Below are 15,456 nucleotides of genomic sequence, written 5' to 3' on the forward strand. Positions count from 1 at the left end.
AGTATTTCACCTAAAAGTATTTTAGGATATCGTATTTCCAAAAGAAAGGTGGGTAGTTCAAAAAAGTTTACTATGCATATGAGTATATCATAGGATGAGTAGATACATTACACAAGACAGGTAAAGATAATGATTGGATGAGTAGCGTGACACACATAGAAGAATCATCTCAAGATAACTAAGCTAGAGAAAAAGGTCTAGGAGTTTGCTCTAGGTTCATATGTACTTCCTATATACTGCACAAATCATACAAGCGTAACCATACACACACATTGTACATGACTTGGTTCTATGCGCCTAGGCACTATGGGGAGACAGTACCTTACCGGTCTTCCAGTGTAGTTACTGTTGATTTATGAACTCCTATGGTGTACCCGAACATGAGGGATTACGAAGGACGGACATGGTTGTTGTTGGCATTTCTTAACATTACGAATAAATCCATAAGCGCACGGATATATCGTTGTAGCATTTTATCCGAAGAGTATTCCAGGTATCGTTCTTTATATTTTCCCGAAGAATGAAATTGGTATAAAAGAGTTTATCAGTAAAATAAATAGGATTAGTTAAATAGGCTAAAATGGCGCAATATGAAAAACTAACTATTGAAATCTCTAAAATAGATTTTTGCAACAGTCTAAAAATGGTTGTTGCAACATCAGCTCAGAAGTCAAACATCTTGAAATAATCACCGCAATATCATAGATCTACTTATCGTAGGATGTTAAACTAACTATTACAACATCAATAATCGACTGAAATCCCCTGCAACATTGTCATCTACCTACTGAAAAAATTATGTGCAAAATCCTCACCGCAATATCCATCCTTAGGTTGGAGGATCTCTCCTCCCGAAACATATCAGGTATCCTGCAACAAAACACGCGTCGAAAATTTCCAACCAACATGGTTGCCGTCGCAGTGTTGGGCCATCCGATTTTCGGGGGGCATCGGACACCCTAACCGTTTGCGATTTTGCAAACCCACATTTTTACCGGGGCAAAATCCAAATTTCTCATCCCTGGACTCTGGTCCATTATCCTTCGTCGTGCCTTGCCTGCCGCTGTGTTCCATGGCGCCAGCGCTCCACCTTACCCCCCACCGCTTCCTCCTCCCTCGCCGTCCCGGCTCCGCTCGCCTCCTCCTCCGTGTCCACCTTAAACCCCTCTCCTCCTCGTCTCCCCACTCTCCTCCCCTCGATGGGCCCTCGCTCCGCCGCGGCCGGGCCCTGCCGGACTACCCAGATCCCTTCGCTCGCGCCTTCGACCTCGCCGCGCTCCGCGTTCCCGCCGCCTCCTGCGCGCCCCTCGAGCGCCGCCTCCGGGGGCACCTCCTCAATTGGCCCCGCGTCCGCAACGTCGCTCGCCTCCCAAACGACCAGGGCCTCCTCGGCCTCGGCATCTCCCTGCTGTCTCCTCCCCCGCGCCACCCCACAGCGGAGGAACCGGGCAGCCCCGCCCCGCCGGCCACCGCGGTGTTGCGGCGGGAGAAGCTTGCCCGCGAGTTCAACGCCCGGGGCTTCCTGCGGTTCCCCAACCTCGCCCGCCTCTCGCGGCCCAGTCCCGCCGCGCGGAAGAGGAGGGAGAGGAAGGGAGGCGGCGGCGACGAGGAGGCGACGCGGGAGCCTGACAGAGACAAGGCGTATGTGGTGGAGGTAGTTAGGGAGGGGATGGAGGACGACGAAGACGAGTGGTGGAAGGGGCTGGTCGGGGAGGAGGGCTTCGGGAGAGGCGCGTGGAGGATAGGCCCCACCCGGCTGCTGATGCTGGACGAGAGTTACGCCGAGAGGAGGGTCGATGAGCTGCCAGAGGCTGTCAAGGTGCTGATTTCTTCTGGTGCATCTTCATAGTATCAGTTTTTTTAACTTAGAATGGCATCTAATGGGAAGGTTTCCCGTTAATGGTTATTCTGGAGAATGTTACCAGAACTTAATCTGATATTCATAACTTCTAAAATGAGATACTGTTGCATCTCTTCAAGATGAATCAGTAAAGACCTATAGTACCATGTTTCCGGCTGAGGTTAAATACATGAATCCTAATGGTCGGTATCATACTTGTTTCGATCCAACGGTCTGATTATATTTGCGATCAACTTCAAGGCTTCAGGAAGCTGCACTGAAATGCTGTATCATGAGGAGAGTTAAAAGAAATGATGGATATGTTACTTCTAAGCCAGATTTCCTCTTAAAATTTCGGTCCATTTTTTCCATGACGAGTAGAATTTTGATGACAGTTTCTTTTATCTGTCATCTGTAAGAATTTAATTCCATCATGTAATTTACACCTATAATCTTTTCTTGTCCAGTAATAATTCATCTTGCATTGTTCTGTTGGAGATTTGTTTACTGATTCAGTTACTTATTTGTCAGGGTGTGTTAAACCATGAAACTCAACAGGATGGATTGTCTGCTTATGAGCTTATACGCTGTCAGCTAACCTTGTTCTATAATTATTGGCCAATGAATGAGGTACCTTTAGCTTTCCTGTGAATTTCTAAGCACCATTTGCTTCCAATTTTGTATTACTGAATCCTGATACATTTCTGGTTGCTTTCATGCATTTCCTATTGACTAAATCATACAAATTGCTTCCCTTTCCCCAGCGAGCTCACTCATAACACCATGATCATCAAAGTGGACTCTGCAATGTTAACTGAACAAACTAATTCAATCAAGAGTAGTAAATGATGACTCTCTTCCCTTGTCTCTTATGTTTCATTAACAGAATCTTAAATGCTATTATATTGTAACAACAAAATGTAAATTCTAATGACAATATAATTGGTTCTAGATGGGAACACTTTTGTTGGTATTGCTCCTGCCATTCCACAATGTTTATCTATGGCCTCGGGAGAAAACGTTCAACAATGTTTGTCCATTGAGGATATCGAGGATGTAGTTATTGTAATATCACTACCCCTAATTAAATTGTTCAGTAGAAGAGAAATTGTTGTTTGATGACATTTAATAGGGTCATGGATGGTCATTTCGCATTGATTTTTTTATTAAACTAGTACTTCCTTGGTATGTGCGCATGGTGTGTTATGGACAAATATAGTGCAACGGAGGGAATAACACTAATGAAACCAGATCAAGAAAGCTGCTGTATCCCACTTCTCCACAGAGTTTGAAGGTTTTCAAGCCATGAAGGCTAAAACTGACAATCTCGCTCCAGAGCAAATGGTTATACTCATACAACATTAGTTCGTGCATGCAGTGTTACCTAGACTTGGCAATACTTCTCGTCTTGCTTGTTACAAAAATTTGACATTTGTTATAGCCATTATTAGAGTAAGATTTTCCTTCTTTTTTTTATGAATGAAACAGGAGGGTTTGCTCCCTATTGGTTATATATTAGAGAATAAAACAGAAGGAAAGGTACAAGCTACAAAGAGGACCACGAAACAAAAAAAAAGAAGACAGAAAATGAGACTAATTACAGGGCTGAACCTATCCATGCGGCCATAGATGTCTTTAGGTTTCCTTTTGCTCGTAGAATCACTAGAGCAGACTCTTTTTTTGAACAAGGCTTTATATGAATCCAAAGCCGGCTGAACGTTTCTGAAGATCAAGTCATTGCGCACCATCCAAATGCACCAGCTCATGATAATGATCACATCCATGAAGAAGGGAATGTTCAATTGCTGATGAAGGCTCTCTATGATTGCAAAAGGATCCATATCCTGGTTTATATGCAGATGTAAGACTCCCCAACAAATCTTGGCAAACTGGCACCGGAGAAAGAGATGGAGAAGTCCATTTTTTACCACTGAACTATTACCCGAGTCCGGTTTTAGCCATCAAACTCACATACCAGGTAATTTTCGACCCTTGAAATGTTAAAATTAGATATTTCTCACCATCCACTCATTACTTCCAGGTTTTAGGTGTAGATGTGGCAATGGAGCCCACCCATCAGCTATCCTTTTGGTTAGCTTAGGCTCATTGAGAACTAAAACAATTTAGAAAATGTAATGGCCCACTTGCCATCCTATATCTTTTGTTGGTGTTGCCTGTTTCTATTTCTCTTCTGGCTCCATTTCTTTCCCTCTCCCTTGCTATCTTGTCCATTATAGGCTGCTACCACGGCATGGACATGGCCAGCCAAATCGCAAGCTAAACTATCCAAACTTTTGCCACTCGAATCCGCATGGCCCCAAATCATGTTCCTTGCAGTCCAGATTGAGCTCACAGGTCATGTATCGAACTCTCATGTGGCCAAATCAAGAGGAAGGGGTATGTGGTGCTTGGTGGTACTGGAGCGCAGTGGCTTTCCCAGCCATGATGGCACTCAGCTTCCTCCTGTGGTTAGGAAACATCTTGCTTACTTGGGTTCTCCATGTAGGCTGCCTGAAAGGGCTGATCATTCTTTCTTTTTGTTCGTTTTCTTTTCCTTTTCTATTGGTAGATTTGCTCTGAGAATGTGTAGACGATTCCACTCCTGCATCCGTGCCCGGCGGGAACCTTTAGGCAACCCAGAGATTTACGCAACAACAGAAGGATGAAGAAGATGAGGCTGACAGACCTCAGACAGCTGGGCATGCTCTCCTTGCCTTTGGAGCCTGGCATACCAGAGCCGCTGCTGGTGCTCATTGTGGACCTGCGGTCGTGTACTTTGTTCCCAAGGAGCAGGCATGGCAGGTGTGTTCTTGTGGATGGCCGCCACGTTCGTATGCGTTGGCAGCAGCATGCTCTACTACATAGCTAAGTCAGCAGCAGTCAACCTTGACCACATCAGTCATTGCTAATGTGGACAGGTGATGTGGGTGAAAACCAGAGTGGTAATGGTGCAAGGGCCGATGATATCTGGTACGAACAGTGGACAGCCCAAGTTGTCTGGCATTTGAATTCAATGGCAAAAATCGGACTCCAGCAATAGTATAGTGGGCACTTGGTTCCATAGACGTGACCAATACTTCATATTCTATTGCTAGGCCACATGGGTGTCCCAGAAAACAAGATGTTGCTGGGCATTATCATGTTTTTCTAGTTTACTCTATTGGTTTCAATTTATTGAAACGTTAGATTATTTCGAACAAATATCTTCAACACCTGCTTTAGGAGACCTCTAATTTGTGTAAGTGTCTAATGCTTGCGCATTGTCCAATGTCCAGGTAACACTGCCTTTGCAAATTCAGGATTCAGACAACAGGTTCAGTCTGTCCAGGTCAGATTGAATTGTAAAAATGCACTTTTGATATTTACCTGATCATCCTTGACAAAACACATATATAAAGTGGTGATTTGCTAGCATTTAGTTCAATGCATGGCACAAGTTTGCAGTATTTTTGTTCTTTCCAAAATGATTTGCGATGGGTTGATTAGAAACTTTTCTCTGGCAATGCAATTGGATTTTTGTGGAGGAAGGGATGCCTTAACATGTTACCACACCATTAGTTGTGCAGCCCATTAGATATGTGAAGTCAACTTACATCAGTTTGCGAAGTTATGGACAGCTTATACGCTGGTATATTTTTTATTTAATGTTTTTTTAACTATTTTGGTTTTTGCTAATCTTTTGTAGGTTTTAGAGGAATTACTCCCTGAAGGTGTAATAATTCCTACAGGTTTTGAAACAGTAGGGCATATTGCACACTTGAACTTGCGTGATGAGCATCTGCCTTACAAGAAACTTATCGCTCAGGTAATATGTGATACACGATTTGTTGGTGTCCAACATAACCTTCAGTACGTCCCCTTCCATTCAATACCTTGATTTGAATTGCAGGTGGTTCTGGATAAAAACAAGCCAAAAATCCAAACTGTTGTCAATAAGATAGATGCTATTCAAAATGACTATAGAACTATGCAACTTGAAGTCTTAGCCGGTAATGATTCCCTTCGTACGATGGTCATTGAGAGCGGCCTCCGTTTTCAAGTTGATCTTGGTACAGTGTATGTTCTTGTTCTCACCTGGCTCATATTTTGGATTCATGGATGTTATTAAGATTATTCCATCTAGTACAACCATAGGATGGCACATAGCCATAACACTAATACTGAGCTTCAATACAGACAGGAAAGGGATCCAAGGTGTTGATTCCCAAATAGATCAAATTTTCATTGTTTTATTGAGTTCATTATAAAAGCAGCTAAGCGTATTTGGCCACTATAGGAGAAATTGTTCATATTTATTATGGGAAAAATCCTTTTACAAAGAAGATATGGTTATGTATCTGAATAGCCAAGATTAACTAATTAAAACAAGGTCATTGCACACTTTTCTAGATTACATGTTTCTGTAAAATAAGCAAAAGAATGGAAGATATATTTTAATTTATAGTTTGTGTTTGTGCGAGGTCTTTATACTCCGCTTTCCCCATAATATTTGCCCACCAAAAGGCTGTCTGTATACTGTTTTCTTTTTCTTACGTACATTTATCAATATAGTCATATGTTCATCAAATTTAGTACCCCTGTATCATATGGCTTTAGGCACAAAATCCTGTGTCTGCAGAGCCCATGGCATCGAATAGCTTGCAGGCTGATGTGTATGATAGAAAATCGGACAAACCTTAGTGCCTCATGGAAAACACACAAAAAAATGTTGCTCTTCCATCCACTCTCTGCCAAGTTAGCCTTATTAGTACCATTGGCTCCTCAGGCATCATGTATCCACTTTCTTGTCCACAGAACTTGAAAATATGGGTGTACTTGGATTATCAAACAATCAATTATTTATTCCTAACAAATTGAAGGCTCAACAATTTTCATATATTAGAGAGGTAATATCGGAGGTTTCACAATATTCATGGTTGTAGATTTTCATTGACTCCATTGCCGTTTTGCCTTGGTCAGGATGCGTCTTCAAACAAAGTTGATGATAAATAAATAAAAAGGTACACAAAATCATAGGGTTTGGAGATGAAACTAGCCATTCTTTCGATGTTACTTGGGTGAAATAGTATTCAATTGTATGAAGGGTATTATGATCAAAGTTTATGGATGGAACTGAAGTATCAAATATTCAAATCCCTTTTTGTTTATGGACTACAAAGTTAGATTCCACTTTGCTTGAAGGGTGAATACGAATGCAACAAAAATGTGATGTTGCATCCTGGCGAAAAAAATTATGTATCTTAATAAGTGATGATGCTCAAATCATTACTTTTTGTTGGTTGTTTATGCCCAGTTTCTAGACCTAAATAGATTGTTCACTCTTTCTTAAGCATGCCTTATGCATATTTTCACAATTTCAGCTGTATGTTTGGTTTCCTATCCTAACACTCAATGATGATCTGGTGCAGCTATTGGAATTCTAGATTAGCCACCGAGAGGCAGAGGCTCGTCAATGACATCTTTAGAAACTCTGATATTGTTTGTAAGTTACAACATTGCATTTTGTTTAGCACTGTAAGATTCTTGGCTTGCTGCATGTAGAATCAGGGCCAATCATCTACTTTGCTGAATAGTTGCGTTGTTGCATGTATAATCAGGGCCAACCATCGAGCCCTATTCCTTTTGGCAATTATGGGTTTTGTCCATTCCATAATAACATTATGACTTAGCAACATCTTTGCGGAAAGCTTTTTAGGACAATGCTTTTCTGTTGAAGTTGAAATATTGTATCTTTGCAGTGCTTTTCGTAAATTAGTTTCTACCTTAATCAGTCTGAGAACTTGTCTATACAGTACAAGAGGTTATCTTGCTAATTCCTTCCTATGGTTCTCTGCTGCATATGATAAGCCTATACAGCTGCAGTTGCCCTAGTTGTTCCAATCTGTCAACACACATATTTATTTGTCATAATCAGCTTATGCAAACAGCCTTACATACAAGGAAGAAAATGTGCTCTTGATAATCACTTACATCAATATTAATCTGCTTACAGAAGATCATGAAATTTCATGTTTTTTGTAATGCCGTGGAATTCTAGGCCCTGGGATGTTAAATGCATGTGTCACACCAAATTAAGGATCAGAGTCAGACCCGAATAACTAAAACATTTAAATTTAATCTGCTGTTTGTTTTGAAATTTATTTGGGCGTGGACTTGGAAGTGTGTACATTACCCACACCCTTATCTTAATTCTTAAGTCGTAACTAAACCAATTGTTGGTTATCTCAACCTGCTGCAGGTGATATGTTCTCTGGGGTTGGTCCCCTAGCAATTTCAGCTGCAAAAAAGGTCAAATATGTCTATGCAAATGACATAAATCCTACTGCAGTGGAATACTTCAAGAGAAACATGGTTCTTAACAAACTCGAAAGGAAAATAGAGGTATTGACTGAGATAAGCAAGGAAACATACCATCTATTTTTTTTATTAATGTTTATCCTGTCGCTTCTAGCTTGAAGGGTAAATCTGCATAAGTAAAATAGTGGCAGCCTATAATCAATGTTGGTATTGTTACAGGCAAGAAAACCTGTGGTTGAAGATGTCATGGTTGTACTGTGTATATTTAATTACAATGTAGTGCAGTTCCTAAAGCTCATTACTATACTATGAGATACTTTTTAAAGTAATTACCGGCAGAAATTTACCATTCAATCATGTTTTTATGGTTGACATTCATAAAATATGGCGGATAATTAAGTATAGTGTTCATTTGCCAGCCATCTTCATGGTATTCGTGAATTAAGTTTTTTTTTTTGCTGGATAGGTTTTTAACATGGATGCTAGAAGGTTTATCAGTGCAATATATTCAAGCCAGCATGTGCATCCAGTCACCCAAATAGTAATGAATTTGCCCAATGACGCCGCAGAATTTTTAGGTGGGTATTTCCAAATTCCTCTTTTGAGTTTGGCTAATTGGAAAATAGTACTTGTAACTGATTTTTTTCTCGTTTCTACTGAATGAAACCTCTATTAATGCAACTGTTTAATTTAAGAAAGTGCAGTAGACCGAACATATGAATGAAACCTCCTTCCTTGCTTTGTGTTCTCATTGCCTTATTCTAGTCTGAGAATCATAAGATTGTATCGAATTATATTTTGTTTGGACTTATATAGGACCTCAACATTTCCACAAGTTCTCCGGATTCTGGAGACAGGTAAATATATCTTGAAGCACTAGAGCATCCCATGCAATTATCATATGAGATTGTCCCTATCCAGTTCATTGCAGACCAATCCCACAAAATTTATTTGATTTGAAATCAAAAGATGGCGAGTCAATATTTGTTTTTAAAGAACATTAACAACTTTAATATGTTTCCATGTTGAATTGATTTTGAAAAACTTCACATACATAAAGATATCTCCGAATTTTTTTTTCCCCAGATGTGTTCAGAGGGATCTTGCGGAGTGGTCAATCAGAACTGCATTGTGTCATGCCAATGATCCACGTTTATGGATTTTCCAAAGCAGAGGATCCTGAACATGACTTCCATGGGGTAAGCACCAAGTATTACCACAGCAGCAAATTTCTTTTATGATGAGAATCCTTTTTGCTATTGAATTTTTTCTACCATATCACTTTGGCTTATCAGTACCTACGCTTAAAATTGCAGAGGATAAATGTAGCATTGGGGGAGAATGTTGACATTGTTGAAATGCACAGAGTACGGCTTGTTGCACCTGGGAAATGGATGATATGTGCATCTTTTACCCTTCCATTCTCAATTGCAATTGCGGAGCCGAACTACATTAGCTGTTGAATTTTTGTACTCTTCCTACCTCCTCTCTCGTAGTATGTCCGCAAATTCTTCAAAGCAGATTATTTAGATGGTGTCCTAGATTCGGAAAGACTTGCATGAAAGAGAAAGCGCTTCTGATTGAATTGTGAATTTAGTCCACTGAACTACTGGCCGGACGACCCAACTCCAGGCACTGCTAATGTCTGGACGTCGGATGGAAAATTTTCCATCGGTGAAGTCGCTACTCGCTAGTTCACTGACAAATACTCCCAAGAATGATGCAACAAGTGAAAGTGCTTCACCTTTTCCTGAATTTTCCAAGACTAAAAAAGAGAGCAATTGACCTATATAGGATTATGAAGAGGTATCAACCCGAGGCAAACAGAAACCATAAGTGGCGATAAATAAAACTGTGCCTCGTTTTCAAAATTTTAAAAAAAGCAGGAAAGAAACAAGAAAATGGCAAGCAGGGGCCAGCAACAACGATGATAGCCCAGCCGAACCTGCACCGAATCCACCCCCACCCAACCGGAGAGGCCGAGTGGTGTGATCCAGCATTAAGTTATTTGGAAATTTGCAACCGTTCATCCATCCAACTGTCACATCGAGTCTCTTTACAATATGATTCTTTTAAGTTATGTATCCTAGCGAGTTGTACATATACTATATCTATACAATCATTTTATAGGATTAGAACTCCTTAGAAAATCTTCTTGCAGTTTGTTCAAACTACAAATTGTTGTTTTCCACTTGTTCAGAATAGAAGTAGTGTTGGTCACCATCTCATCAATTCTGGTAAACAAGAGGCTTCTTCAACACTAGTCTAATTAAGTTTGTGAGATGAATAAATAAATGTTTTCTGTTCGAGCACCACTAGCCAAGCATTCTTGCTTCAGGTTTGAGTGGTTCTTTGCTTCAGAGAGATAGGCTATATCACTTGCGTTGTGGACTCCATTACTGCAGGTTTGTAAAAGGGGCAGGTCTCCAGCCTCTAGATGCCCTGGAGACAGCGCATGGCATGAGCGGCATGGTTTCTCAACTGAGCAAATCGATGGAGCAATTTCCGCACCAGCTTCGTCTTCTTTTCAAAAGGTCTATCAGTAGTAGCCTACAAAAGGTCTACCAATGCTTCAGTAGGAACCTTGTTATCTGTAGGAGAAAGTTGATTCAGAAATCAGAAATCTTGCAAAATAGATGGAACTGTAAGAATATGCAGCTCCTAATTTCACCATTTGTGCATTATTTTGGCTAATACATGGTGCAAAAGAGTGCTTAGACATATGGTAGGTTGAAATAAGAGTTGTTTGCACTATTCTGTAACTTTAGGGGCCTTTCTGAAAATCATCAAAATCAGTCCCTAAAGGAGCCCGAGCTACTCTTCTCTGGTGTGGCTTGTTCTTGTTCTTTGAGGGGGAGAAAGAGCTAGGGTTTGAGAGGAGAGGGTGAGGCCAATAGAAGAGTGAAATTTCTGGAGATTTGGAGCCTCCGCAACCTTGTTGGCTCCCACCTCTTATATCCTTCATCTTCATAGTGAATTGCTTGCTCGCCGCCCTTCGTGATTTTTCCCCGCAAGGGGTTTCCACGTAAATCTTAGTGCCTACTCTTGATTCAGTATTTCTCTTGCCATATATGTTGATTGCCCACTATCTTGCTTGTTATTGGTGCCATTTTCTTATGGGTGAATGGTGTATGTATGGTTGTCATATGAGGCATACATGGGGTTTTTGATATGCTGATGATTTGATGATGGGGATTGATGTGTTAGTGAGCTATTGCTGCAAATATATTGCTTATGTGAAGTATGAACATCACGTTAAGGGCTGTTTTGTTCTATGCACATAATTGCTAATTTGGCCACTTTCACTACCCTTCTACGCTCACAAGTGATACCAGAGTAGATAATTATAAAAGGCACATGCTAAAATGTATTTTGCCTAAATATGTCAATTTTGTAAGTAAGCAAGTTTGATATCACTTTGTGACATGTGGTTATGGTAATTGGCAAGGTAGACAATTTGTGTGGTATTTGTATCATTGTTGACGGCTCTTAAATACCAAATCTAGACTGTCAACTCCTGCATAAATACATAAAAGATGAGCATCAACAGTAGTGGTATGAGTAATAACTAACGAATTCCACAAGTCTTGTGAATGTATTGAAGGACTGGAAAGGCGATCAGAGGGGGGTGAATAGGAGCCGATTCAAATTTTCTCCAAGAACTTTGGGTAAAATCCCACAACCTCTCTTCTAGCAAAATTAAGTCCACTTAACTTAACTGTACACGAGCTAATGGACCTATGAATAATGCTAGGAAGAGAATAGCGAAAGTAAGAAAGAGTCCAAACAAGTGTCGAAAGAAAGACTTTGAAAAACAACACCTCAGTTCGGAAAAATCCGGAAGAACCTTCAGAAAATTTCGGATTTTCAGAGATTTTCGGAGAAACCTTCAGAAACTTCCAGAGTTCCAGAATCTTCCGGAATATTCTGGAATTCCAGAAATCAGCCTTAGTGAGAAGAGAAGAAAAATCCAAAACTCAATCAAACGACCTCCAAAAATCATGAAATTTGAACCATAGACTCACAATAACATACCAAAGGTATTCCTAAAGTTTCAAGTTGAAAAGCTCACAAATTGGTCACAAGATTCCATGGATTTGGAGAAGGGCACAAGAAGGAGATTTTCGGGAAAACTCAAAATCCAAGGTGCTCGTGCATGGATTTGCTAGGGATCATCTAGATGTTCTTGCACATGTCCTAGCACCGATTTGCTCCAATAAAAACAACCCAAATCGTGGCCAATCGCAAGATCCAAAAATTCACCCAAAAATGCTTCGAAAATAGGAAAAAAAGATAAATTTCAGATCTTGAGAAAGAGAAACAATTGAGCACGAAATTGATTCTTGGATTACTTCACCATATCCGGTAACAAGCCACTCCTAAGCACAATCCAAACTAGGATGGCAAAAAGATCAACACAAAGATCCACTCTTCTCTCCCTCTCTCCCTTTCTACCAAAGACTCTCACAAAATAATTGAGTAGCCTACCACCAACCAGCACCCAAGGGATGGCTGCCCCAACATCCCTCCCACGTATATATAGATATTTGGCCAAAGTCCAAAATACCCTTACATTAAGCGTACACCTCAAATACCCCCCCAGGGGTAAAACCATCCAACATTTTCTTCGTTCAACGGACGGACATGGCACCTTCATGACTTAGCTTCACCTCGACGCAAGCTTCGGGATGGTGCCACACGTCCTCTGACTTGACACCATCCAGCCGTACCGGACTCGTCCCCCGGTTCTAAGGCCAAACCAGTCAAACCCTCTGCACACGCACCTGGCGTGACTCACCAACGGTTTTGAGGCCAAACCGGTCAAACCCTCTCACACGCCCCGCAAGGCATGGCCTACCGATGTCGATGCATGTTCGGTCTCCACCAAGCTTTTGACGCCTCCAAGTCTTTCGCTCCCGACTCCCGGGCCGCTTACTTGACTCGCCTCCATCCCATTTGACTCGACCGACGCCATCTCCATCACCATCCGTGTAGTCTTGCTCTTCCGTGCACCATGTGGATCGCCCATGACTCCGTCCGAACTTTGTTCTCCAACTTCTATAAAGGGACTTATTGCTGTTCTGTTCAACTTTTCAAAGATAAACCCGCCTTAAGGCGTCGGGTCGGGCTGATCTTCCAGACTTAGCCGGAATGTCTAAAGGAGGCTGAGTTGACCAATCTAGGGGACTTTGACCTGGATTTGAAGGCTTTCAGGGTAGATTTCAAACTTGCTCCTTAAAACAAAAGTTGTTAAGGTCCTAAAGCTCTAAAACTTTTATATAGGGCTCAACTCAAGATGACATTAGAAATTTCGAAATAGAGAGCCCCAAAGTTTGGACTTTGCTTGCTTTAGAACAAAACAACACAGATTGGTATTTTGAGTTTTTGGAGGGTTTCTGCTCAGATTTAAGCAAAACACCATAAATGAAAGTTGTTAGGAGGGTGGAGTTCTACAACTCTTAGTTGGACAGATCTTTAAGTTCTTAAGCAAGAATTGAAGTTACGGTTTGGCAGCGATTTAACCTTGTGAGGGCAAAAGGGTACTTTCACTTGCTTGAATGCTGTCAAAGCTCTTCTTTAAGCTCTAGTGACTTATCTTAAGATTAAAACACCATTTAATTAATCTAGGTTGTTACATTCTTATCTATTGGCCTTTTGCATGTGTGAAGCATATTTGTTGGTTAAGATTCAGTCTTGGTATTTTGGTATGAGTTGCTTCTATTTGTCAACCTTGGGTATTCGGGGAGCAAAGTCAATAATTGAGATAGTATTGGTATTTATGGTGTGAAATGCTTTTGTTATTGTAGCCTTGTGCATTTGAGAAGCATCTCACTTGTTCACGACAGTCTCATTGCTCCAATTTTGTTAGCCTTGGGCATTTAAGAAGTGTACTCACTACTTGAGACGATCTTGGAATCTTATTGTGGGTTGCTTCTACCTTGTTGGCTATGTTCTTTCAGGAAGCATGCTATGTTGTTTGGGATAGTCTTTGTTCAGGTTTGAGTTGCTTCCATTATGTCCACTTATGCATTTGGGAAGCATACTCTCTATTTTGAGGCAGTCATTTGATATTACTGAGATCACTTTTGAATCTTGATTATGGTTACTCAGTACTTTGGGGTATTCATTTGATTTGAGCTGTCTTATGGTGCTATTGCAAAGGCACTTTGTGGTGCATCCTACAAATTAATGAAGTTTTGGGTCACATTCTAAATTGAATAGCTCTAGATTATGCTATACGGCATTCAGGTGATGCTTTAGGCAGATATATGGGTTTTTTTGTTCTGGTTGGGAGTATTTGATTTGCTAGCATTGTTTACCATGGCACCACGTTGGTGGTATTGGAGAAGATAAATAGAACATTAATTTGTGAAACCTCACTGCATGTTCTCCCATGCATGGTTGAGATTGTTACTCAACTTGCTACTTGTACTGGTGAGTGATTCATTCTCTATAGTGATTGATTGTATACATTTGGAGGAGGTATGATATTTCATTATTGTCTCCCCTCATTGTGCTTACTTGAGGATCATTTGTTGCTCAACATTGGTGTATGTCTTTTTTTTTGGATATTTTGGAGGTTGGTAGTTCATTGGATCCTTTGAGGTTTCTTATTATGGAGTTTAGAGTGCTGCTTGTGGTGATATATATTTGTTACCCTTATTTGATTGTCTGTTTGTCTTGTAACCATTATTGACATGATAATTTTGCTCCACTTTGGTAGTCTGCATTATGTTCTATTTCAGGTGGAGTTCAGTCAGCTATTCCGATTAAAGATTGAATGAGTAGCAGGTGTGTAACATTTGAAGTGGAGGATTTGTCATGAGTTATCCACTATTTGAGCAGCATGTTACAGCCATTGTCCAAGCTACTCTTGAGAGGATGTACTACATATTTGGCACATCATTACAGCCATTTGCTACATGTTATTGAGCAGATAGCCACCATTGGTATTGAGATTGATGATGATGTGATTGAGTTCACAATTAGCCTCTTTGTGAAGATTCCCTTTGTTTACTACTATGAGGATAAAGAATCATGAATTGCTATAATCTAGGTATGATGTTTGAGCTACTGCTGCAAGTCTATTGCCTATGTGAAGTATGGACAACATCCTGTTTGAAGTATTGAATATTGATGTTAAGGGGCTGTTTTGTTCTATGCACGTAAGGTGTTCGGTAAAATGCTTGTGAGTAACTAGCTTGCTAATTTGGTCACTTCCGTTGCCCCTTTGCGCCGTCCGGTGGAGGAATACATTGAACTAAAATCAGAATACATTAGAAATACGAGGAGAGAGATTGTCTGGCACACATCCCAAG

The 15,456-nt window shown here is 40.7% G+C and overlaps 1 protein-coding gene across 3 annotated transcripts; it reads left to right on the forward strand.

The window, feature by feature from the left end:
- Positions 1-992: 992 nt before the first annotated feature.
- On the forward strand, positions 993-9,722 carry LOC117856802 (tRNA (guanine(37)-N(1))-methyltransferase 1). Of its 3 annotated transcripts, XR_004640659.2 has the most exons (11): positions 993-1,819; positions 2,372-2,470; positions 3,675-3,818; positions 5,526-5,645; positions 5,730-5,896; positions 7,249-7,322; positions 8,079-8,221; positions 8,604-8,715; positions 8,954-8,994; positions 9,224-9,336; positions 9,454-9,688. XR_004640659.2 is itself a non-coding variant. In XM_034739199.2 (10 exons), the coding sequence occupies exons 1-10, from the start codon at positions 1,073-1,075 to the stop codon at positions 9,598-9,600; spliced, it is 1,866 nt and encodes a 621-aa protein (XP_034595090.1). In that variant the 5' UTR covers positions 999-1,072; the 3' UTR covers positions 9,601-9,722. The 3 variants fall into 3 exon arrangements, 2 of the variants coding, with proteins under 2 accessions (XP_034595090.1, XP_034595092.1); XM_034739199.2 differs by lacking the exon at positions 8,954-8,994 and having other exon boundaries at positions 999-1,819; positions 9,454-9,722; XM_034739201.2 differs by lacking the exons at positions 3,675-3,818; positions 8,954-8,994 and having other exon boundaries at positions 1,005-1,819; positions 9,454-9,722.
- The last annotated feature ends 5,734 nt before the right edge of the window (positions 9,723-15,456 follow it).

The sequence above is a fragment of the Setaria viridis genome, chromosome 5, assembly GCF_005286985.2.
Source record: "Setaria viridis chromosome 5, Setaria_viridis_v4.0, whole genome shotgun sequence".
NCBI classification, from domain to species: domain Eukaryota; kingdom Viridiplantae; phylum Streptophyta; class Magnoliopsida; order Poales; family Poaceae; genus Setaria; species Setaria viridis.